The 25,593-nt window shown below is 41.9% G+C and overlaps 1 protein-coding gene across 1 annotated transcript; it reads right to left on the reverse strand.

Moving 5' to 3' along the window:
- Positions 1–299: 299 nt before the first annotated feature.
- On the reverse strand, positions 300–21,968 carry fgf24 (fibroblast growth factor 24). The gene is made up of 5 exons (XM_086105883.1): positions 21,442–21,968; positions 21,267–21,303; positions 11,798–11,972; positions 2,419–2,525; positions 300–1,330 (listed from the first exon to the last, which is right to left on the reverse strand). Exons 1-5 carry the CDS (start codon positions 21,471–21,473, stop codon positions 1,058–1,060), a joined length of 624 nt encoding a protein of 207 aa, XP_085962009.1. The 5' UTR covers positions 21,474–21,968; the 3' UTR covers positions 300–1,057.
- Positions 21,969–25,593: the final 3,625 nt, after the last annotated feature.

Genomic DNA, 25,593 nt, shown 5'->3' on the forward strand with positions numbered 1-25,593 from the left:
GACTGTGGGCAGGAAAATACGTTGTGGAAATGTGGAGACTACAGAGTGTATTACAGAGGTGACGTGCCTACCATGAAAGGATGCAAAAATAAGTCTCAAAGAGCTATGCCCAGAATTGTACAGGAAGTCGGCCATTTTTATTTGAAGAAGCCACTCTGAGCGAATTGGAGCTCAAACTGCCACGAGAGAATTCACCCAATTGATCCCCAACAATCTGAAGAGCCCCGTCTTGCAATAAAGACATCAACGTCACTGATTTAAAATATAGTCCTCATTTTATTAACAGAGGCCAAATAAAACTTAGCACGTTTTATTTACAAAGGGGAGGCAATAAATATCTTTATAATAGTCATAAAATTATTTTTGCTTACATTTAAAAAAAAAAGAAGATCATAAATGTGTGTGTGTCGCATTGTTAGTAAGGTTGCCAGTAGACAGGTGAGTACACATTACTGGAGAGAGGAGGAGGCAAAGTCACTAGAGGAGCGTCCCAGTAGAAATCGCAAGACGAAGAGGTCGCCGATGATTTGGAAAACAAGAAACCAGGAGGTAGAGGAAGTCTTCATCACCAAAAAGAGCAAAAACTTCAAGAGTTTTTCTCCGGCAAGCCCATTAGTGCGTCTGCGATGAAGGCGGAAGACGTGGAATTGAGTTGAAAAAATAAAAAAATAGAATGCTGTGTAAAGTATTGCACTCAAAGCAACACAGTCATTCCGGTGGCGCCATCCCACCTTCTTCCTCCCGTCTCCATGGCGTCCTCTTCCAGTGGAAAGTATGGCGTCCTCGTCATGCCGGGACAACACAAACAGATTCCACTATATCCCGCTTGGCTGATTTTTACGGCGTTGCGTCACCTCCTGGCTTGACAGTCAACAAAGATGCCGTCCGTCCCCAAAAGCTTCCTGTGGTTTATCCGTGCGTATAAATAAGACGGCGGGACACGTCAAGTAGAAAAATATATATATATCTTTTTTCAAGACCAGATTGTCCGTGGAGTGTTCGTACTCCTGAGTGTTGTCAATCAATCCATCCGTCCATCAAACCACCCGTCAATCAATCAGTTCCTCCTGGCTTTTAGCCGGCGGGCTCGCCGCGTGCGCTTGGCGACGGGCGTGAAGCGGAACACCTCCATCCGGTCCTCGCGGCCCTTGGGGTCCCGCTTCATGAAGTGGACCTCCTGCTGCCGCTGGGTGGTGCGCGAGCCCTTCTTGGGCTGGCCCTTGCGATTGAAGCCCAGGTACCAGCCTTTGTACTTGGCCGACACCAGCGCCGTGTAGTTGTTCTCCAGGAACTCCTCCACGAACACGCACTCCTGCTTCCTGCCGTCGGGCTGCCCACAACAAAAACAAAACAAAACCAAACAATGAAAAGACATTTTCAACAAATTAGAAAAGATTAAAACTGAAAAGAAAAAAGTTCCGGTTGTCCTGGGTGAGCATTTGTTCATTAAACCCCACAGACGTATCGGTTCTGAATTATTGAACTTTTTCCACAGAAAAGTATCATACACGCCATTGCTGCAGCGTCCAGAGGTAGAGAAGCGCAAAGGTGGCTTACATTTACTTCCTTAAGCTAAGGAGGCAAATCTTATCAAATAGGAGACTGGGGGCAGCAAGAAAATTAAGTGGGGACTGCGGATGGCAATACTGTGCTCTGTCCAGAGGTAAGGCAAAACAACAAGGGCCTGTGTTTGCTGTACATCCAAAAGAAGATTAAGGGCAGCGGAAAAAAAGAGCACTGCAGCCATGTGGAGAACAACATGAATGAAAGAGAATAGTTGATTTTGGTTTTTTTTTAATACCTTCTCTGGTAGAAAAAAAAATATTATGCGGAAGGAGACTAAGTGCAGTGAAAAAAAACAGCGCTATGGCCAAGTCATAGACAAAGCGTGATAACAAACAATATCAATGACAACAGTATCTGTATTTATATCTCTGGAAGGAGACAATTTTTACCCGTAAGAAGATTAAAGAAGAGGAAGAAGAAAACACACAACATAATCCTGGTAACGGAATGTGTGTTTTAGATTACTTTTGATTTCCATTGTCATTAAAACCAAGCAAAAGCTCACTGTCCATCCTTCACTAGTAGGACTGAAACAGCTTTTGATGAATGATTGAGATGAGAAGCGGTGGGCCACAGCTGTCTTTCCCGCAATGCACCCTAACCCCGAATCTTCACCCCTCGGATATAACCTGCCATGAGCAGGTGACATAATTGCATTCCTCCTATGTAACCATGAGCAGTGCGTGCGCATTGTGGTCATTGCGGCGGCTAATTGAGCAGTACAGTTACGTAATGGAGGAATGGGCCCAGAGTTATCAAAGGGGTTTTGTTTTGAGGAGTGTGTGCAGGAGGCCACCCGGTTTAAGGGCTCCCCCTCAGAAATGATTTGACGTAATTCACAGGACAACTCACTCTTCCGACTATTTTGCCCTTCTTGTTCATGCAGATGTAGTGTTGGCTTTCCTTTCCTTTGATTCGAATGTGGCTGCCAAAGGTTTCCGTCTCCACCACCAGAAGAGCTGAAAAAACACAAGAGAAAAAAACGACACGTTAGGGCCACCGAATGGATGCATGTTGTGCATTTTGACAAAAATAGGACACGGATGTGCAAACCCGCTTTTGAAATAATAATAATGCTCAGTTTTAAATTGTATCCAAAAGGAGGTTGAGGGCAGACAGAAACTGGAGCCATTCAGCCGTGTGGAGACTCAAGGGTCTGCTATGTTTTCTGAAGGGAGACAAATTTGATCTGAAATGAGACTTCTGGCAGCAAATAAACGGCGCACTGCAGCAAAGTGGAGAATGAGACACTCGCAAATAAGAATGGACAAAAGGAGATTAAGGGTCCTCTGTATTTACTTCTCAGGAAAAGGAAGATTTGATCTGAAAAGAGATTAAGGCCAGCAAGACAACGGGCCACGCCACTGCAGCCAAGTGGAGAACAAGACACAATTAACAACAGTCTCCTTTACTTACAACTTAGTAAGGAGGAGTATATGATCCAAAAGGAGACTAAGGGTAACAAGTAATTGGGCCACCACAGCCAAGTGGAGAACGAGACATGTTAAAGAAATGCAAACAAAGTAGGAGCATGAGGGTTTGCTGTATTCTCTGGAAGGACATACATTTTGTCCAAAAAGGAGGCCTTAACAGCAAGAAACCGCAGGACTAAAGCCAAGTGGAGAATGAGACACACTAGCAGCGAACGACAATGGAGGAGAACAAGGGTCTCCTCTATTTACTTCCCAGAAAGGAGGAGGAGTTCATACAAAAGGCGATTAAGGGCAGCAAGGAAATGGGCCAATGCAAGCATGTGGAGAACAAGGCGTCCCTAACAAAAGACAAGAAAGTAGGAGAACAAGCTTTGTGACATTTACTTCTTGGCAAGGAGACTACATTTATCTGGATGGAGATTAAGGGCAGCAAGAAAACAGGCTGTTGTGGCCAAATGTAGAAAAAGACATGCTTAAGAAATGACAATAATGGAGGGGAACGAGACTCTGCGGTATTTACTTCTCGGCAAGAAGACAGCCTTTATCCGGAAGGAGACTATGGGCAGCAAGAAAACAGGCTGCTGTAGCCACGTGGAGACCGTGTAGCATTATACCTCAGTATGATGCACACATAAGGGTCTCCTTAAATTTTTTATACAGTCCATACATCCATCCATCCATCCATTTTCCGAACCGCTTGATCCTCACTAGGGTCGCGGGGGGTGCTGGAGCCTATCCCAGCCGTCTTCGGGCAGTAGGCGGGGGACACCCTGAACCGGTTGCCAGCCAATCGCAGGGCACACAGAGACGAACAACCATGCACGCACACACTCACACCTACGGACAATTTAGCGTGTTCAAACAGCCTGCCATGCATGTTTTTTGGAACGTGGGAGGAAACCGGAGCACCCGGAGAAAACCCACGCAGGCCCGGGGAGAACATGCAAACTCCACACAGGGAGGCCGGAGCTGGAATCGAACCCGATACCTCTGCACTGTGAAGCCGACGTGCTAACCACTGGACTACCGGGCCGCCCCAGTCCATACATGGCTATGCAAATTATACAATTGTAAAAACAACAACAAAAAACCTCAGTGGAGCTATTACAGCAGGCATATCCAGCTCCAGGCCTGGAGGGCCACTGTCCTGCCTGTTTTCCAGCTCACCCGGCTGCAACACACCTGATTCAGATGATCAGCTCGCCAGCCAGCTCTGAAGCAGCATTAGAATGTTCCTGATTATTTGAATCAGGTGTGTTGCTCTTGGCAGCGGCCCTCGAGGACCAACTTTGGACACCCCTGTAATTACGGTATTCCAAAAAGTAATTTTTTTTTTCACCTTGTCATGATTGGGTTTAGGGACCAACAGGTGGCACTGTAGGGCTCCCCCGGCAGCTGCACACCTGTTGGTCATAGGTAATTAGGGCTTTAAAAGGACTCCCAGCCCGAACGCTCAGGGTCGGGTCATTGTTTGCTCTTGCTACTGTCATGTTTGTTTGTTTGTTTTCTTGCTGTTCCTTTGCTGCTGTCATGTTTTTGTTTCTGTGAGTTTTTTGCCAGTCATGGTTTTGTTTGATACTTAGGACTGCGTTTGTTTTGGATTTAGTTTTCTCTGTATCAATACACTTCTTCAAGTACACCCTGCTCCTCCCTCCTGCCTGCTTTTTGGGGTCCACCACCACCACCACGCAACGTGACACGCCTACAACAAAGGTATGTTCCCTCTTCCTCAAATCTATCCTTATCCGGTAAACAAATCAAATATATTATTTCTATGTATTCTAAAAAAAGATATATATTAAACATGTTTGTAGTACTGCCTATATTTTCTGTCATAAATGTTGTGTAAATTGAACAGGATAAATGTTTTAGACTTCAGGTAAAGGCGCATGTGGAAGACCAACAAGGTTTTAAAGCTGACACAGCAGTAATCCACTCCCAGGACGCATCCCGGTCGGTGGCTCTTATTTTTTGGGACTCCCGCCCGCCCCACCTCGTTCCCCCGTTAACCCCCGCAAGGTGGCCCTTTGTTTGTGGCGGGGGCCCTCCAAGCAGGGCCGCCAAACATTTGCGCAGCGGTTATGTGCCCCCCCCCCCCACCCACCCACAACCCCGCCTTCCCCCGCCAGATTAGGTTTCAAGTCTGCCTTTAGTCTGTGCTCACTCAATCAAAAAGTTAAGATGATCCATTTGTTTAACACACAGGGCGGCCATTCAGGACAGAATAGGCCCCAGGGACGGGGATGGGCACCCCCCTCCCTTCACTCCACTGCTTGCCTTAGACTACACGGGGACAAGCAGGAGGAAGAAATGAGCCTTAAGCCGCTGGAAGTTTTGATGCCGTCAAGATTCTTTAAGTGCTTCTCAAAATGGGGTTTGCGAGCCCAAGCTCGGGGCTCTGCAAATAATCAAAACATTCATAAACGGGTGCAGCCAGGTATGCACCAATGAAACAAATATAATAAGCTAAGGCTGCAACTACCATTTATTTCAATAATTGATTCATCCAATTGTTCCTAATGAGTGATGAATCAATAGTTTCCATCTCTTTATGAAAAAAAACAGGCCATTATTTCAAATTGACAGTATCAACGGATCAAATGCATTAACATCATTGAATAACAATTCAGTTGTTGTTTGTGTATGTAAATGTTGATCGTTGTTTTCAAGCATTTTATTTTGATTCAACGCACCCCAAAAAAATCTGTCCATTTTCATATCTGAGAATATCTACTGTTGAGAGGTTGAAATTCCAAGGATGTGGGCAATCGTAAGGAGGGGTTGTTTTGTTTTTAACAAAAGGCAGGCCTATTTATTTATTTATTTTACAACAAAGGATTTATCCATCCATCCATTTTCCAAACCACTTAATCCTCACTAGGGTCGCGGGGGGTGCTGGAGCCTATCCCAGCCGTCTTCGGGCAGTAGGCGGGGGACACCCTGAACCGGTTGCCAGCCAATCGCAGGGCACACAGAGACGAACAACCATGCATACTCACACTCACACCTAGGGACAATTATTTTGCGTGTTCAATCAGCCTGCCAAGCATGTTTTCGGAACGTGGGAGGAAACCGGAGCACCCGGAGAAAACCCACGCAGGCCCGGGGAGAACATGCAAACTCCACACAGGGAGGCCGGAGCCAGAATCGAACCCGGTACCTCTGCACTGTGAAGTCGACGTGCTAACCACTGGACTACCGGGCCGCCCCAAAGGATTTATTTCTTTCAACAATTTTGTCATAGTTTTGGGAGAGTAAAGGCGTCTTTTCTTGAATGTAATATTACAAGGATACGATTTTTTCAACGATCTTGTTAACACTTGACTTTCTTTCCATGTTAAATGTCAATATTACAACATTACAAGATTGTGACTTTTTACCCTGGGCAAACTGTCTTTATTTTCAAAAAAAAAAAAAAAACCATCTGACTTGATTCATGTAAATACGCAAACAAATTCATATTTTTGGAGAAAGCAACTTGTAATGTTATGAGAATGAAGTCCTCTTTTTGGGAGAAAATACGACCCGTTTTATGAGAATGAGTTTTTTTTTTTTTAAAGATACACATTGTTATTGTACTACCGTTCAAAAGTTTGGGGTCACCCAAACAATTTTGTGTTTTCCATGAAAAGTCACACTTATTCACCACCAAACGTTGTGAAATGAATAGAAAATAGAGTCAAGACATTGACAATGTTAGAAATAATGATTTGTATTTGAAATAAGATTTTTTTTTTTTTTACATCAAACTTTGCTTTCGTCAAAGAATCCTCCATTTGCAGCAATTACGGCATTGCAGACCTTTGGCATTCCAGCTGTTAATTTGTTGAGGTAATCTGGAGAAATTGCACCCCACGCTTCCAGAAGCAGCTCCCACAAGTTGGATTGGTTGGATGGGCACTTCTTGCGTACCATACGGTCAAGCTGCTCCCACAACAGCTCAATGGGGTTCAGATCTGGTGACTGCGCTGGCCACTCCATTACCGATAGAATACCAGCTGCCTGCTTCTGCTCTAAATAGTTCTCGCACAATTTGGAGGTGTGTTTGGGGTCATTGTCCTGTTGTAGGATGAAATTGGCTCCAATCAAGCGCTGTCCACTGGGTATGGCATGGCGTTGCAAAATGGAGTGATAGCCTTCCTTATTCAGAATCCCTTTGACCCTGTACAAATCTCCCACCTTACCAGCACCAAAGCAACCCCAGACCATCACATTACCTCCTCCATGCTTAACAGATGGCGTCAGGCATTCTTCCAGCATCTTTTCATTTGTTCTGCGTCTCACAAACGTTCTTCTTTGTGATCCAAACACCTCAAACTTGGATTCATCCGTCCACAACACTTTTTTCCAGTATTCCTCTGTCCAATGTCTGTTTTCTTTTGCCCATCTTAATCTTTTTCTTTTGTTGGCCAGTCTCGGATATGGCTTTTTCTTTGCCACTCTGCCCTGAAGCCCAGAATCCCACAGCCGCCTCGTCACTGTAGATGTTGACACTGGTGTTTTGCGGGTACTATTTAATGAAGATGCCAGTTGGGGACCTGTGAGGCGTCTGTTTCTCAAACTAGAGACTCTAACGTACTTATCTTCTTGCTCAGTTGTGCAACGCGGCCTCCCACTTCTTTTTCGACTCTGGTTAGAGCCTGTTTGTGCTGTCCTCTGAAGGGAGTAGTATACACCGTTGTAGGAAATCTTCAATTTCTTAGCAGTTTCTCGCATGGAATAGCCTTCATTTCTAAGAACAAGAATATACTGTCGAGTTTCAGATGAAAGTTCTCTTTTTCGGGCCATTTTGAGCGTTTAATTGACCCCACAAATGTGATGCCCCAGAAACTCAATCTGCTCACAGGAAGGTCAGTTTTGTAGCTTCTGTAACCAGCTAAACTGTTTTTAGATGTGTGAACACGATTGCACAAGGGTTTTCTAATCATCAATTAGCCTTCTGAGCCAATGAGCAAACACATTGTACCATTAGAACACTGGAGTGATAGTTGCTGGAAATGGGCCTCTATACACCTATGTAGATATTGCACCAAAAACCAGACATTTGCAGCTAGAATAGTCATTTACCACATTAGCAATGTATAGAATGTATTTCTTTAAAGTTAAGACTAGTTTAAAATTATCTTCATTGAAAAGTACAGTGCTTTTCCTTCAAAAATAAGGAAATTTCAATGTGACCCCAAACTTTTGAACGGGTGTGTGTGTATATATATACATTTTTTTTAAAATGGTAATTATTGTTATTGTAGTTATTAATAAATCCTATTTTTGTCAGCAATATATTTTGGGGGGGAATAAAAGTAAAGAATACATCTGTATTTTATTTATTTAAAATTCACATCTGAAAAAGTGATTTTATTTTTTTTATTGATTCTCCTAAGAATACGACTTTTTCCCTGGCAAAGTCCATCTTTATTTCCAGAGAAAATGCATATTTATTCTCATAACAATGACGTTTTTTTCCCTCAAAATTATATGCATTTGTTTCCTGTAATATTACTATTTTTTTTCATGCAAAATATGCTACTTTCGGATTCCTGTTACATTAAAGGGACATTTTGGTTATGATAAATTGGTGTTTGGATTAAGAGGCGGGTCATTGGAAAAATTTCTCCCTGGGCCCAAAAATTACTCACAGCAGAATAACTAATAAGAGAATAACAAATAACCAATGATCATTGGTGTTCTAATGGGCGTTTAATATTATCCCAAACGCCCCTCTCTCTCTGTCTGTGTGTGTACAGAAACAAAGAAGACATCAAGGGAAGCTTTGGCCAAACTTAACGGGATCCTCTAGAATCGCCATCCACTGAGCTGCGCTAATTTAGCATAATCTGGCGGCAAATCAATGCCGTCGTAGCAAGTGGCATTCAGTTGACATAAGGAGGGCATGGGGTGCTTTTATTGACAGCATGTCACGAAAAAGAAAAAAAAAACAATCCTGAAACGCCGTCTGAAATGAATAAAAGGGGGCAACGAGGGTCTCCTGTCGCTGCTTCTCAGTAAAGAGGCAAATTTATTTCCAATAGGAGAAAAGAAAATGGGGCACAGCACCCAAGTGGACACACTAACAGCAACAGCAATGGAAGTGATCAAGGGTCTCCTGTATTTACTTCTTGGTGAGGGGACACATTTCATCTGAAAGGAGACAAAGGGTGGGAAGAAAATGGGGCGCTGCAGCAAAGTGGAAAATGAGTCAAGCTAACAATGATGAAGCAGAATGAGAGTCTTGTGTATTTCCTTCTTGGTACGAAGACGCATTTGATCCGAGAGGAGCCGAAAGGCAGAAAGAAAATGGATCACTGCAGGCAAGTGGCGAACAAGACATGCTTCACAAATTGCAATAATGGAGCCGAATGAGGCTATGCTGCAGTAACTTCTCAGCAAGCAGATAACCTTTATCCGGCAAAAGACTAAGGGCAAGAAGAAAACATCGCTCCAGCCAAGTGGAGAACCAGACCCACTATTATTTGACAAAAGTCTCCTGTATTTACGCCTCAGTAAGAAGGCAAATGTTACTCAGAATGAGACTAAGGGCAGTAAAAAAATGGAGCTGAAAACAACCAAGCTGAAAATGATCCACACAAACAATGACAATGGAGAAGTATGAGGGTCGGTTCTCTTTTCATCTCGGTAAGGAGACTGATTTTATCCAAACGGAGACTAAGGGCAGCAAAAACAAAAGTGGCACTTCAACCAAGCTGTGACTGAGATCGACTAACAAATGATGACGATGGAGAAGAGCGAGAGTCTGCTGTATTTTGTCCTTGGTCGGGAGACAATTTTTTTTCCCAATCGGAGAATGAGGTCAGTCCCCGACCCCGAAAAAAAAAAAGAGAAAAAGAAAAAACTCACTCCAGCCCAGCGGAGACTCAGACTTGCTCGCAAACAATAGCAATGTAGGAAGAGGATGAGGATCTCCTGTGTTGACCTCATGGTAAAGAGAAAAAAAAACAAGAGCAGCAAGAAAATAGGCTGCGGCAGCAAAGTGGAGACTGTGGAATACAACACCTCTGTTTGATGTATACATTTTTGTATCAAGGCAACGTAATTCATCAATATTTGTAAATCAACCACCTTGTAGTATACTTTTATGTAATTTTTAAGACGAGCAAAATTGCAAAGGAACTATTCTAAAACAAAGAGGTCCAAATTCTAAAAGAATTGTTGTTCGCCTACAATTGGCCGCTTGCTCAAACACGATTTCATGAAGACAACCATCTTAGCAAAAGACTGAACATATTGATAAATGTGAGCGCACGTAGCCGTATGAGCGATGTGAGGCCGGGCCACGGACACTTTTGACCCCTGCCATCTAAAAAATGGAGCATAAAGTTCTAGATCGTGGATTTTATCTCTTTAAAAGCTTCGCACTGTGACCTGGGCGACGGAGCAGGGCTTCTTAAAATAACAAAAACGCTAATTTGCAATAAGAGCAGAGCATACGTCTTCTTGGCGACCGAAGGGGAGTTGGCAGGTGCCAGGTACTGCAGCTGAACGGTTGGACGAGAGAGCGGGAGGGGGATGTGCAACTGGCAAAGCTTCCTCGCAGGGAGAAAAAAAAAACAGGATCTGCTTCTACTCAACCTCCAACGAACAGCGAGGAAACATTTTTGAATGCTGCAATTTCCCAGAGTCAGCTGTTGGGAGCTGCTAACAATTTAAGCGTGCAAGGAACCATATTTGCGAGGTGACGTTCAACCTCTGGCTAAGTAATACTGTCCCACTCCTGTACTGTGGGTGATGACGATTTATTTTAGCAGACCAGTTTACTCAGTTCTTGGCTACCTGGTTAGTTTGTCAAGTTCACTAAGGGAGTTTCTGAAATATATTGACGTGTTATAGCTCGCTATGTATTCACAAGCTATTTGGCTTTTCTATTCTAGCATGCTGGTTTTCTTAGCTAGCTAACAAGGCTAAGGTATGGCATGTTTGTTCGGTACTTGGCTCATCTATTTTACCAAACTGCTCAGATTTCAGCCTGCCATGGATGTTTTTGGAATCTGGGAGGAAACCGGAGGACCCAGAGAAAACCCACGCAAGCACGGGGGGAACATGGAAACGCTACACAGGAAGGCCGGAGCTGGAATTGAACCCGGTACCTGTGTGTGTGTGTGTACTGGGTTCAATTCCAGCTCCAGCCTTCCTGTGTGGAGTTTGCATGTTCTCCCCGGGCCTGCGTGGGTTTTCTCCGGTTTCCTCCCACATTCCAAAAACACGCATAGCAGGCTGATTGAACACTCAAAACTGTCCCGAGGTGTGAGTGTGAGCACGGTTGGTTGTTCATCTTTGTGTGCCCTGCGATTGGCTGGCAACCGATTCAGGGTGTCCACCGCCTACTGCCCGAAGACGGCTGGGATAGGCTCCAGCACCCCCCGCGACCCTAGTGAGGATCAAGCGGTTCGGAAAATGGATGGATGGATGGATGGATATACTGTGTGTATATATATATATATATATATAAATACCTGTATATATTCCAATATTTAGTACATCTTCTTTCACAAGGTAGTTTATTTTTTTGAAACGTAATGGTGTCTATGTTAAAGCAGCACCAAAGCACATTGCTAATCTATAGAAGCTATTTGGAACCTTCAACAAACCTAACATACTGTGTATTGCTTTATCGAAACACTGAATACAATCTCATCAAAGCGCACTCGAGAGAAAAATGTATACACTACCAGTAATTATGACCTCAAATGAACTGTCATAAAAGGGAACCCACAAACACTAAAATAGACATGTGTATCAGATAGTGTGAGGTGTGGCTGAGATGCACAGGAATTCTCCCATACCATACTTGCCCCCATCATCTCCATTGGCGTTGACCTTCTTTCCGAGGATCTGCACGTGCTTGCCCGTGGTCCTGCTGTACAGCTGGTAGATGCGGACCTGCTTGCGACTCACGTCGTCTGGGTTCCTAGTGTGGTTCTCGATGTAGAAACGGAAGTCGGGGCTCTGCTGCGACTCCTGAAGTCGGGACAGGGAAGGATTTAGGGATACAGGCTATGGCTTGAAAACAACATACTTTTTTTTTTTTTTTACAAAAATCTGAACTCTAATTTTAATATATTTCCCCTTGATTTAATAGATATATTTATTCTTGGCATTAACTTGCATGAACTTCAACAAAGAAAAAATAAAGGGTCTTTTTTCTGTCATTCAGAAAACAATGTCACAATGAAAGTTTTCGGTTTGTTAGCAGGAATTTAAGTTTCTACTTGCTTCACTGAAAAATAGAATGTCGAGGGATCATAAAAGTCTGATCCAGGCCATGTTGTCAATGCAAGTAGTGCACCTTGGCAACAGAAATTGTTTCGAAAAAATAAAACAAAAAAGCTGTTTTCCTCCCAAAACACTATTTTATTTCCAAAATAATATGACGGAAGGAAAAAAAAAACGTCCTCAGCAGAAAACTCAAATTAATCAATAAACTTGATGAATTGTCCAGCCCGAGCACAAATGTTTTTCAAACGAGCCAGGAAAAAAGGAGGCACGTGTGGGAGTTTAATGCTTTCGTGACATTTTACAAGCTGCCAACTGCTGGATGTGTTGACGAAGTTTGGGGAAAAAAAAACCCTGGAGCAACAAAATGCGGTCTCATGCTGCACCTGGGGGCCATGTGGATTTACCTGCATTTCTCTACCACTAGCAATTATACACCTGAAGTTACACTATCATCAAACAGATATCTGCCCGCGGGGCCGAGCAGACTTTATAAATTAGTGGAAGCTAGTAGCGGTGGCCAAAGTACTGTCAGTTTAAAAAAAAAAAAGGTCCGTTTGTCAAAATGAAAATGAACAGACTGAAATGTACTTGAGTATAAAAGTAAGATGAACTTCTACTGTCAATTATGTACAATACCTGTAAACAGTACACAAAGTAAGGAGTAAATACTCAAAAATGGACTGAAGTACAGTAGCAAAAGTATTTGTATTTCAGGCATCCAGCACAGAAATCCTATTTTCAACAAATCCCCAAAGTCGCCTCTGAAAGCTTCATCTGTGTGATGTTTACGAATGACGAGTCATCTTCAACGCGGTGTAAAAACGAGGACATTTGTTGACTTATTTTGCAGGGGCGGCGGCGTCAGAAACGTGAGCACGTGAGGAAACGTATACTTTCGGAAGCCCTGGAATCTGCGGTGGGACCTGGTTTCCACAGCTGTGCGCAGGACCTAATTGCACGGTAATGGCTCTTTACGCGGCAACTCTCAGGTGGCTAATTACATACGCATTACATACCCTGAGCTCTTGTTGTTCTAACCCAGGACAATTGATGACATCCAGCAAAAGCTATGGGAAAGATGGCAGCCATGCCAGAACTAGTCCGTAAAGGTCAGGATGGGGGGGGGGGGGGATTTGGTGTAAGACTCTGACGAGGTGCTCCAAATGACAAAGTGTGAAAACGTGATGTCGTTTTTACTGTTTGTGTACTTAGTACATTTTTCTGGAATCTGTCCACTTCAGTTAGTACTTTTCCGATGACTTTTCACTTTCACTCCCCATATTTAAAAAATGGATATTTGTACTTTTCACTCCTTACTTTGTTAAAGCTCTGCACATGGTGAGATGATGTAAAAAAGGCGTAGAAAGAGCAAAGTGAAGTCATTGATCGTTGAAATTAGGACTGACTGAGACCTTGAGGACTTATAAGTTGGAGACAACAGCGCCATGAAGGAACGCAAACCAAGGAGCATGAATGACAAAATAATCCGAATGCACGGCTTCACTTAATACTATTATCTGATGTTGTCGAAAAAGATTCATGGCTAATGCATATCCAGAAATGATTTTTTTTTTAACTTATCATTACCGAGCTAACATTTTTTTGGAGTCATCGGTTTACAATGTGTTCACAATTTTTTACTTTTCTTACTTCCAGCTCTCCGCGTCTAACTTTTTTTTAACGTCTAAATGTGGCCAACTTGCCATCCGTACAAATATATGCGGCGAAAATTTAAAATCATTATAATTCGGACTGGGGTAACTCTGGATGTAGTATCAGAGTCTGTAAGTAAGGGTATTCCTGGAGCCTGAAGTTTCACACCTGGTTGTGTCAAAAACAATTATTACTCTCACGACATTTATTTTATGCATCATACCAGAAGCTGGAATCACCTCATTAGCTGATTGCATTCCAATGGAGCAATTTTACGGGATCTCTGGGTGACAAGCGGCTACAGTGCGGCATGGCTCAATGGTAGAGCGGTTGTTGCCCAACCCAGAGGTTAGGTCAGGGGTCGGCAACCCAAAATGTTGAAAGAGCCATGTTGGACTAAAATAAACAAATATGTCTGGAGCCACAAAAAATAAAAAGCCTTCTAATGAAGGCTACACATGCTGTATGTATCTATATGAGCTATATTAGCCTGCTATCAACATGACTAAGTTGGCTACAAATACACAACGAGCATTCGTGATGAAAAGTTTGTTTTTTTTCCCCTGCAGTTCATCCTGTAGAGGAGGGGTGCCCAAACTTTTTTGACGGAAAATCTACTTTTCGAACAACCAACCTCCCGCAATCGACCCGTTACCGAACACGCGCGCATACACATACACTTACACACGCATGCCGTAATGAGCAACGGATGCTAAAATGAACGAGGCATGGGACGCACCTTTGCAGCGTGCTAACTATCGTAGCTCACGTGTACCATTTAAAAATGCTTATTTTGGCCGCCCAGATTCCAATTTTTAGCAAGTGCCCTCGGTGGATTGTACATGAAAGGCAGCGGGGGGGGGGGGGGGGGGGGTTGTTTGTTTTTTGGTCACAGCAACCACCTGACTGACATCCCGCCCTGCTAATAGAAACATGTGTAGCAGGCTATGACGCAAATATTCGTTGACGAAATGTTAACATTTAATATTTATTCAACACATTTTTACAGCATCGGAAAAATGTTAAGAATGTTTGTCTTCTGACAGAAACCATCTTAAAACAAAAAAAATACATATTTCCCTCCCATCTTTTTCCATTTTCAAACATTTTTGAAAAGGCTCTAGGGAGCCACTGGGGGCGCTAAAGAGCCGCATGAGGCTCAAGAGCCGCGTGTTGCCGACCCCCGGGTTAGGTGATTCTATTCTTGCCATTGCAACCATGTCGACGTTTCCTTGAGCAAAGATAATAATAATAATAATAATAATACATTTTAAGACTGAAGTTGCTCCTGTTGCTGTGTCACCAGTAGCTGAATGAGGTAACGGTGTGAAACGCCAGATAGATGGTGTCAAAACACAAATGAGCCCCTTTAAAGGGAAAGTCAATTCAAAAAATGTCTTGACAATTTGTGTTCTAAGCACCCCGATTAGTCTGAAGACTGTATTCTGGTTAATATTTCATTTGTAGAATATGGCTTCAGTTGAAAAATCCATCTGTCTTAATTAACTCTCAGGGGGCGGCCATTTTGCTTTTACTGTTGACTGAAAATGACATCACAGTGCCTAAGGGCTCATCTTGCGAATGTCATATGACCAGACTCAGAAAACAGGGGAGCCCTGACGGACTTTTTGCCCAACCCTATTTTTGGGGGTAAAAAAAATCGTGAAATTCTGATTTGATTTTATTCTTTTTTGGGCAGGAGGAAAATAGTTAAGAGCATAATGTATTTTTCCAATATAAAGTGGTAATATTATAATATTAAAGTCAAAGTTTAACATGGAAAGAAAATCATGTTGTTAATAAGAATTTACTGTCCCAGATTCAATGTGAACGGATTCTAAATGTGTCGATTTTTAATCATTTGGTTCATGATAATCTGCAACGGTTAAATCGTAGCAACTGGACTCTTCTCAATTGTGGCATTTTCTGCATTTTTTTTAAAATTCAAAAATAACCAAGGCAATTAAAAAAACCACATGCCTTAAAAAGAAAAAACAAAGATGCATTTTATTCTTGAAACATAGGTATTAATTTCTGTATTAATACAAAGGGGAGGGGGGGTGTCACAATTTTTCACCAGTGCTATGGGGGGACACATTGAACCACACACTTCCTTACCACACGTATTACACAAATGCCATTTAAAATATGGATAAAATACATGCCAAATATGTGCATTCCATATATTTCTGTTTTCAGAATACATTTTTCAATGCTTGTATAAATGATCCACTATCCTCACGCAACAACGAAAGGTCTGAAGCAAAGAAGAAAATAATCCATCCATCCATCCATCCATTTTCTGATCCGCTTTATCCTCACAAGGGTCCCGGAGCATGCTGGAGCCTATCCCAGCTGTCTTCAGGCAGTAGGCGGGGTCCACCCCAAACTGGTTGCCAGTCGCAAGGCACACATTGACGAGCAACCATTCACATTCAGAATCACATCTAGGGGCAATCCAAAGTGGTCAATTAACCTACCATGCATGTTTTTGGTATGTGGGAGGAAACGGGAGTACCCAGAGAAAACCCACTCAGGCATGGGGAGAACATGCAAACTCCACACACAAAAGGCCAGAGCCAGAGTCGAACCCTGCACCTCTGTACTGTGAGGTGGATGTGCTAACCAGTTAACACCATGCCATGCCAAAATAACCATATACCGTACTTGTTTTTTTTCCAGTGCAAAGATCTCTCTAGCATAGAAATTACCATTTATTGATGGCACAAAACTGCTGAACACGTAACCAATGTCAAGAACTTATTTTGTGTATTTTTTTATATAAATCGACTCACTTAAAATTGTTATATTATTGAGGTACAATGTTTGTTTGTCATTCCCTAGCTGAAATTTTTTTTTAGGCCCACTCATGTTGTAGTAGAGGGCAGGATAACTGTTTGCGCAAATACGACATTTCTGCCAACTAGTGTTGAATGGTGATATTACAACTTTAAACTACAGTTGACTTTTGCATATTCACACCCATTCACATATGGTTTCTTTTCTTATTTAAAAATATTTTTTCTTACATTATATTTTCTCTCCCCATTTCCTGCATTTTTTGGGTGAAAATATCAATAACATTTTTAGCTGCATTATTCAGTAATTTTGGCGGATTGCAAACCAAAAAAAACCATTCAAAATAACACCCTCCCACCCCCAAACAAAAATGTTAAAAGGAAAAAAAAGATATGAAATAATTCTGTAATTAAATGCAAATTATTTCGTGGGATCCCAAGCTTCAGCTCTTGGCCCCCAGTTTAAGAGCCACTGGTATCAAGCATATTAAACATATCCAAGAGTCTCTCTCGCAAAGACATAGATCAGCATCATCTCTCATCAACCCTCTTAAAGTGAAGCTTAAAGGTTAAGAAAAAAAAGTAGCCTGCTGAGGGATTTATCTCCCATCTGGCCATCTCCAAACAAACACAAAAGTGTGTTTTGGCGCAAAGTTGCACTTCTTGTCACGGGAAAGGCAAAAGTGGCTAACACGGCTGAGCGGCGACGCTTTTTATCAGGCTGCCGTCATCTCCGCGACTCCCCCCGCTCCCGACTCTCGGTCTTCAAAGAACGCTTGAAAGACGATACTTTGGCGACTTCAAAAGGTGGAAGTGATTGGTCGCATCCATCTCCACATTAACGCTTTGACACCGGCGTGTGCGCGGGGTCACGAGCACGCGCTGACGTGCAAAGAAGACGAGCGCGCCATGCAACACAATGCGACAATTTCGGGCGGGACGTAGACTCACAAACAGGGAGTTGAATGGCAAAATTCTAACCTATGTGATGTCGGCTCAGTGTCCATTGAGCATCGCGGACAGCGATTTGACAGCGCACCTGCGCCGTGGTACAAATCGATCCTGATTTTCGTATTAGGAACTGTGCATATTGGCCAATTTGGTCTAACGCAAAGAAATACCTTCAGATGTATGTGAACAGTTTGCATCAAGCCCTCTGATTCGTCTTTTTGAAAAGGTTTGAACAACATTTTAGTAAACTGTCATGTCGGAGTGAACCCGTTTTCCAGGTTTGGTCGCCTGACGTCCTGCATTGGGTGATGTTGCCGAATCTGGCCTTCCTCTCACATTGATGAATTATTCTGTTGAAGTGTCATTCCAGAATCAGAATACCATGTTTAGACTGGCGCTGGCACATACCAAGTATTTTTGGGGAAAAAAAAAAGTGAAAAAAATGGGCACATTCTCCAAGTTTTGGAGAATGTGTTTGCCATTTCCTTTTTTTTTTGAGGGGGGGGGGGATAACATTTAAAATCTGTTTATGGAGGGAAAAATTGGTTTATATTTTAAGTCCGACAAACAATTTTTCATGATCTGCCTTTTTCCAAAAATATGTCTGTGAGCGAGACGTTCTGAATACCCCTTCCACATTTGAGTTTTTTTGATTTGGAAGCTAGGCTGGGAGAAGATCGGCCATTTTCAACAGCTGCGAAGGTGCATGCCGAGCGGGACAACAAATGCTAATTAACAAAGTTAGCCCATAGCGACTCTGTTGCGATCTCTCGGAGGAAAGTGCAATCCAGAATGAGATTCAAACCCAGAACCTCTCGACTGCGAGGCAGACATGCGAATCACTACCCTCACCGTGCTGCCCACATGATGATGCGTGTTACTGTAAATGCAGGTTTGCATTAAAACATAGCACGTTGTGGCTTGTTTGTTTGAATGTCACAGGTCCTAACTCGGCGTGGGAGAAGTCCACCACCAGGGTGGGGGTGGGTGGGGGCAAGGGGAGTCGTGTATGTGTACACTGCCGTTCTTCCAACGCAGACCGAGCGAGTCATTAGGTGCGCAGACGCCTGCTAGTGCTTACGGTTCAAAGTGAGACGCCGCTCGTAAAACAGGAGAAAAAAAAAAAAAACAAGCAACTCCCCTTGAAAAAAAAAAAGCTAAGCATCTGTTCAAAGAGGAGCTGCTAACCCCCCCTCCATTTTGGAATATCTGTAAAACACAAGGCACGTTGCTAATTGAAGTGAACATACAAGCCATGACGCACTTTTAATTGTCACACGCCTTAAATGAGATTTGCAAGCGTGTTCAACATCAACTAGTGCTCATTTTACGTCCGCTCGTAACCGAGTCTGTGGACATCCTAATGGGTGCCATGCTCGCCCAAACGAACTCAAGATCATTATTAGTATTATTATTATCATACATTCATAACGTTCACATGTAAGTACAACGGGCAGGTCAAAGGTGAAGCTGCATTTATTTTGGGGGGTGGCCGCTGCATGTTTTTAACCTCCCGTTTAATTTGTTTCTTGCTATGCCAAAAATGTTCATGGGTCAATGTGACCTGCTGCTTGTTTGGTTATAAATCTAATATTAATATTCTCATAAAAATACAATGAAAAAAATAAAACTTTTTTTAAAATGAGACATTTGTCAAACATATTCTTTGTTTGAGTTGATATGGGTCAACTGCGTTTTAGTGGGGGGGGGAAAAATTATATTCAAAAATAATATGATATACTGTATACAGATCATCGTAAGATGAAACTAACAAAAATATCAATCTTTATTTCTATGAATTTCTTTTTTCTTTGTTTTAACAGCCTTCAACTTTTGAAAGGGGCCATTGTGATCTGCTGCATGTTTATTCATAAAATCTATAGTACTTAATTTTAATAGTTGTACATTTACATAAATGAAAATAAATATACAAAAAATGGCCATTTTTCTTTTACTTGTTAACAAATATTTTACATACACTATAGACACAATACAAAAACAAATGCAGCTTTTTTTTGTACATAGACATATTTAAAAGAAAAAACGAACAAAAAGTCGGGTCCCTTTCTTTTACATTTGAAAAATATTTTTTAACTAAAAGAAGACAGACTAAAAGAAGAATATCACATTTTAAAAATACTTAAAATATTCAAACTTTTGAAATGGACAATTGTGACCAGCTGCAAATATAAGTTATTCAAACAATGTACTTTTTTTTTAAACATAAACACAAATAATAAAAACCAAAAATACATTTCTTCTTTTACATGTTTCAAATATTGTTATATCTACTTTTAAATGTTTTTTCAAAGGTCTTTCCTCACATTTTTCAAATACATATTTAGTCCTAAACTCAATATCAATCTTAAAAATAATTTAGATATTCATCCAAACTGCTGAGTTTATGCTGACTGAAACTGGATTGGCTTTCAGAAAGAAAAACAAACAATATTGATCCTGGATCACACGTCGATATTTTCACAACTGCTTTTTTTTTTTTTTAACATGATTGACTCGATACTGTATGTTCATCATTGGACAGACCAATTATTTTTCACTTATATGAATTTTTTCCACATACATCATGGTGTATAGCAGATACTTTTCCATCACTATACATTAATTATCATGCAGTTGATATATTGTGATACTGTCAGTATCTTTCATAAAACATTGCTAGGTTTCATGATGCATTGTTGTCTTTCTTTCAACATCATGATTTTACACAATTGCTGCACTGTATTGTGATCCTATGGCAAAGAGTAGAGAAAAATGTCTTGATATTGCGATGTATCACATGCTGATAATCGATTTTTACACAATCCCTGTATCGCGATACTATTGGTATTGTCTTCATCAGTATTATGGCCATGCATGCTATACTGTATATATTGCTAGGTTTGGACCCAACTGGGTTCCCCACCCTCAGTTTGGGAAACCTGCATGAAAGGCACACACGCGAAGTCTTCTCACTCAAAGTTTGCTCAATAATTTGCAGTAAGTGATGACATTGTATCCATTAAAAAAGGTGACTGGCAAGCCCTCCCCCCTCCCCCCCGCACCCCACCTCCAAAAACAATCAGAATTAAGCACTTTTTCTTTGCTGCCTTACTGCAGCTTTTGGGCCTATTAAAAGTTGTCATTGCAGCATCAGAACTTTATCTTGGAAATGTCCATTTAGTGGTCGGTTACACATGTTTAACTGGCGTTGGGGAAACAATTTCAACAAAACTTTATTTCGGTATCATTTCTATTTTTGTGCAATACATTTGAGCATAAGCAGCTTGGATGATGGATGGATGTTTGAATTTTATCATTATTGAGGTACAGCCCCTTCCACTCCCTTATATTGAGCTGCAGTGTTATTGTTCAAACTGTAGACAATGTTAATAAGGTTTGAACTTTTTTTTGTTAAGCAGCCTCCAGTTCAGTTGTATTTGAAGCATCTTTTACAACCGTTAACATTCCTCTAACTTTTAAGTGCAATACGTTACATTGAATCATTTAAGAACACGTTTCGTACAGTTTCCCACTGCCTCGCTCTTTTTTTTTTTTTTTACGGCTGTATTTTGATGTTGGTAATAATTGTGGTGCTTGGTGCACCACTGCAACAGCGAATGAAAGGGGCGCCTACCTGTAGCTGAAAGTAGAGGACCAGGAAATGTAAACACCTGAGTGGAAACACACAGAAAGACAAGTGAATGCAATTCCACGAAATGGAAGCGTTTTTAGCGACTTCTTTTGGAAAGAATGCGGATTGTTTTTGAGGTGGAGGGGTTGGGGAGAGAGGGAGGTGGGGGAGCACTTACAGGTAAAAGAACCTGGAAGGCAGCGGCGACATCTTGACACCTGCTTCCGCTCAACCGACAGAGGAAAGAAGGCGGGGTGGCTGGAGAGGGCGGCGGGGCACCGCCACCACCGCCGCCGCCTTCCCGGAGCTCTGACGCGGTCCCCGTGCGCCTTTTACGCACACGGCTCCGGCGAGGAGACGCTTCTCGCGGCGGCGGAGTCCGACGGCAACACGCTCACCCGAGGCAACATGAGGCGCTTCCTTGTCGACGATTTATCCAGATGATTAATCGAATGCAACACAATCCCACCCTTCCGAATGATATCCTCTCCCGAGAAGAAGAAATAAATCACAAGTTCCCAAAGTGTACCTGAAGAGGGGCAGTTCTACACCTTGCACGGGCCATTTGTCTTTTGGAAAATTCTGCGAGTGAGAGTGACGTGTGTTGAAAAATCGTCCTTCCACCTGACTGGCACTGATAAATATTCTGATCGGAAAGAAGAAATCCAAAGGCGGCTGTCAGCGGACTGAGCTGCGCGTCTGCGGCTGCACGTTGGGCCACTGTGAGGCTTTTTGCTCGCTGGTGGGTGGAAACATGTCAGCGGTTTGCACCTGATAGGGTAATCCCGCGGACCATCAGCATGCACGGGCTTCCCCTCGCGCAGCCCCCCAACACTCCCACCTCCACCACCCACAAACATCGCCACTCTTCTCTTTACATTTTTTTTTCCTCGCTGCAAGTACAGATATTCATTTATGAAACAACATAAATGAAACAAGGCGACTTTTTTTAACAATCAACATCGTGGGTTCTTTTTCAATTTACCTTGAATCGTAAAAAAAAAAAAAGATTATAAATAGGAAATATGTGCATTTGTCTTTATATATTCAAAACAAAAAGACAACACGGAATTTTTTTAATTTAGATATGTAAAAAAAAAATATAAAATAGACTAAACATGAAATGTTTCATGTTGTTTATTGTTTTTTAAAAATATTAAAAATGGCCATAATCTGCCGAAACTTTATCACATTAATATTAATTTTAAAAAATAATAGAAAGTATTGTGTCATTTATTGATCCCCCAATGTTGTTTTATTAATATATTATTTTTGTGTTTTTAACATTTTGTCAGCTATTAACATCGATATATGGCCGGTTTTGTTTGTCATTTTAGTCTCAAATGTATTTATTTTTCAATTTAAAGAAACTGCATTTTGTAATTTTTGTAAAAATATTCCATGTTAAACATTCCTTTGCTGCCTGTTTTTCAGTTGCACTCGTTATACAGTTATACTTAAAACATACAGTTTCATTTCGTAAAGCTGTAGTTGTGCCTTTTTAAAACGATATTGATATTAGTTTTTAATTAGCACATTTAAAATATGCATATTTGATCATTTGTGTTTTTAATGTGTTTTATAATGTATATATTGTATCCCCCCCCCCCCCCCCCACGTGCACGTTTAGTTTTTCCCTCATGAGCGTTTCTAACCCTTTAACCAATGCAGTATTTCAGTTATCATCTGTATAATCACGATTGCGTTGCTCCCCGCCTGACAGAAACGAAACCGTCCTCTCGTCTGCTTGTTATTTGTGCTTTGGAGAAGCTCGCCGCTTTGTGGATTGGCGCGCACTTTCGCCAGACAGCATTCAAATGCAGCCCCCGCCTCCTCACCCAGCCTCTTTATTTCAATAACGTGCTATAACTTACCCGACATTTAAATGAAAGAGAGGTGCGAATGTGTTTACAAGCGCGTCGGAGCTGGCAGCGCGGAAAGTGCATCCCTATGCTGCCATTAAAAAAAAAAAAAAGACGAAAAAAAGAAAAAGGAGAAAAGGCTTTGTGGTCGGCCTTTATTGTGCCATTAAAACTGGATCCTCGGCATTCCGGCCCCGTTCATATTCCAAATCATCCTAAATGATGATATACGTCACTTCCCGTGGCTGTTTCAAAGGTTCCAGGAAAAGACACACAGAGAGACGCAGCTGAAAAAAACTCACAATTATTATTATTTTTTGTTGAATTTTTAGAACAATTAGTACAATTGGATGATGCCAACAATGAAAGGTGGCAACAATTATGCCAACAAGCACTTCTATGTCAAATGCAAATTGACGATCTCACACGAATTTGAGTCAAGCTCATAAAAAGAGCATAACCTTTGGTGACAGTGAACAGACCGGGAACCAAAGTAAGGTCTGTCGGTTTGTATGCTTTTACGAGCAAACAAATGTGAGGCTAAATTACAAGGTACAAAACAAAACAAAAAAAAGATTGCATAATGGCGGGAGCCTAAATCAAGGTAAGGTCTTAAATAGCATTCATCTATTCTGAGTTTATAGTTGGAGTCACGCTGTAAGAAACACATCAGCACAAAGCAAGTATTCATACTGGAAGAACAGCAATGACAGATTTCAAATTGACAGGATATAACTAAGAGACCATAAATCAAGGTAAATGCATTCCCTTAAGAGTTTGTGATTCTGAGATCACGAAGAAATCAACACGAATGTATTTGAATGTGATTGGTTGATTCTAAACACAGCCGCATCCCCAGTTGTGAGGGTGTGCACACTTTTGCAAACACATTGTTTCATTTTTACTTCCCCTCTTGAAAATATAAAAACAAAAATCAACTAAGTTGTACGGGATATAGATCACATTGACGGTCAAAAATCCATCCATTTTCCGAACCGCTTTATCCTCACAAGGGCCGCGGGGGGGTGCTGGAGCCTATCCCGGCTATCTTCGGGCAGTAGGCGGAGGACACCCTGAACCGGTTGCTAGCCAATCGCAGGGCACACACAGACGAACAGTTATCCGCGCTCACACTCACACCTCGGGACAATTTAGAGTGTTCAATCAGCCTGCCATGCATGTTTTTGGAATGTGGGAGGAAACCGGAGTACCCGGAGAAAACCCACGCATGCCCGGGGAGAACATGCAAACTCCACACAGGGAGGCCGGAGCTGGAATTGAACCCGGTACCTCCGCACTGTGAGGTTGACGTGCTAACCACTGGTCCACCGGGCCGCCAAATGGTCCAAAATGCTTCGTAAATAAAGTTCAGATGTTCTAGTAGGCTTTTGGATTTTTTTACGTATATATCATAAACATCTTGCCTTTGAATAGGGGTGTGTAGATTTGTATGTCAACCGTAAGACAAATTCACTTTACATGAGTATGTTTTCCTCTTTTAGTGTAACAAAAATTTGCTTCGATGATGTATTTGTCATGTCAATTTTTTCTTGTTTTTGCAGTGTCACCCTTTCATCTTCCTACCCTTCATTTTCTTTTCTTGCATGCCACGTGGACTGCAGATGGAAAATAGCTTTAAAGCTAGTACCCTACATCGTACCTGAGAAGTAAAAAAAAACTAAGCGACTTAATAATTGCCCTTGGGATCGATGATTTCCAAAAATGGTTGCTAAATACCAACAAAGTGGAGGTGGGTCAGCGTGACAGAATGGATCGTGTTTGACCTGAATAGAAATTTTGGATATTTCCAATGTCAGACAGTCAAAGTCATTGGTGGGCGCAATTAGCATGAACAAGACACTTGGATCCAAATCGTACGATAAAACGCGTTCCAGTCCAGCAATTTGCCAGTGGACACTTCAGAATCGGGAAAAATGGTTGACAGTGTCTGGGAACTAGAGGAAGATGATGAGGAGGAAGAGGACAGGGGGGCGGGGGGCGTGGCACTCAAGAGTTGGGATAAGGTTACCCCGCTGAGATTAGCCCATAAGAGTGGAGAAAAACAATATCGCTAGCTAAGCGTTTTGCTTTAGTTGGGATGCCATTGAACAGTGCTAAGTCAATTTTGCTGCCATCTGTACTTGAGGCATTATTTCAACTTTTAACTCCCTACATTTGAAAATAGACATCTGTTAAGGCTACACCTTACTTTGGCCAAAGAGGCAGGTTTTTTTTGTTTTTTTAATCGCCATCCGTGGTTGACAACGGAATGTAAAATAAAGACAAAAATACTCTATCGAAATCTTCATTGATTGATTGATTTTTATTAAATGTACAGTATTTTGTATACGGTTGTGGTTGTTTTTAAAGTGCTCTAGAAGTAAAGTTGAGTCGGAGGGAGCTTTAGCAATGATGGAAACAGATTTAGAGAAGCAAGATAATATACATTTCTTGACGTTGACGGGACA

Source organism: Hippocampus guttulatus, chromosome 2 (assembly GCF_054856545.1).
Source record: "Hippocampus guttulatus isolate MCC_2025c chromosome 2, RoL_Hgut_1.0, whole genome shotgun sequence".
Classification (NCBI taxonomy): domain Eukaryota; kingdom Metazoa; phylum Chordata; class Actinopteri; order Syngnathiformes; family Syngnathidae; genus Hippocampus; species Hippocampus guttulatus.

What these genes read in the sequence shown, in the direction of transcription:
- fgf24 (XM_086105883.1), bottom strand. Translation starts at nt 21,473, where the DNA reads ATGTCGCCGCTGCCTTCCAGGTTCTTTTACCT. An exon ending in TCCTCTACTTTCAGCTACAG is followed by an intron (nt 11,973 to 21,266) that starts GTAGGCGCCCCT and finishes TCCCGACTTCAG; the next exon opens with GAGTCGCAGCAGAGCCCCGA. An exon ending in AGGGCAAAATAGTCGGAAGA is followed by an intron (nt 1,331 to 2,418) that starts GTGAGTTGTCCT and finishes TGTTGTGGGCAG; the next exon opens with CCCGACGGCAGGAAGCAGGA.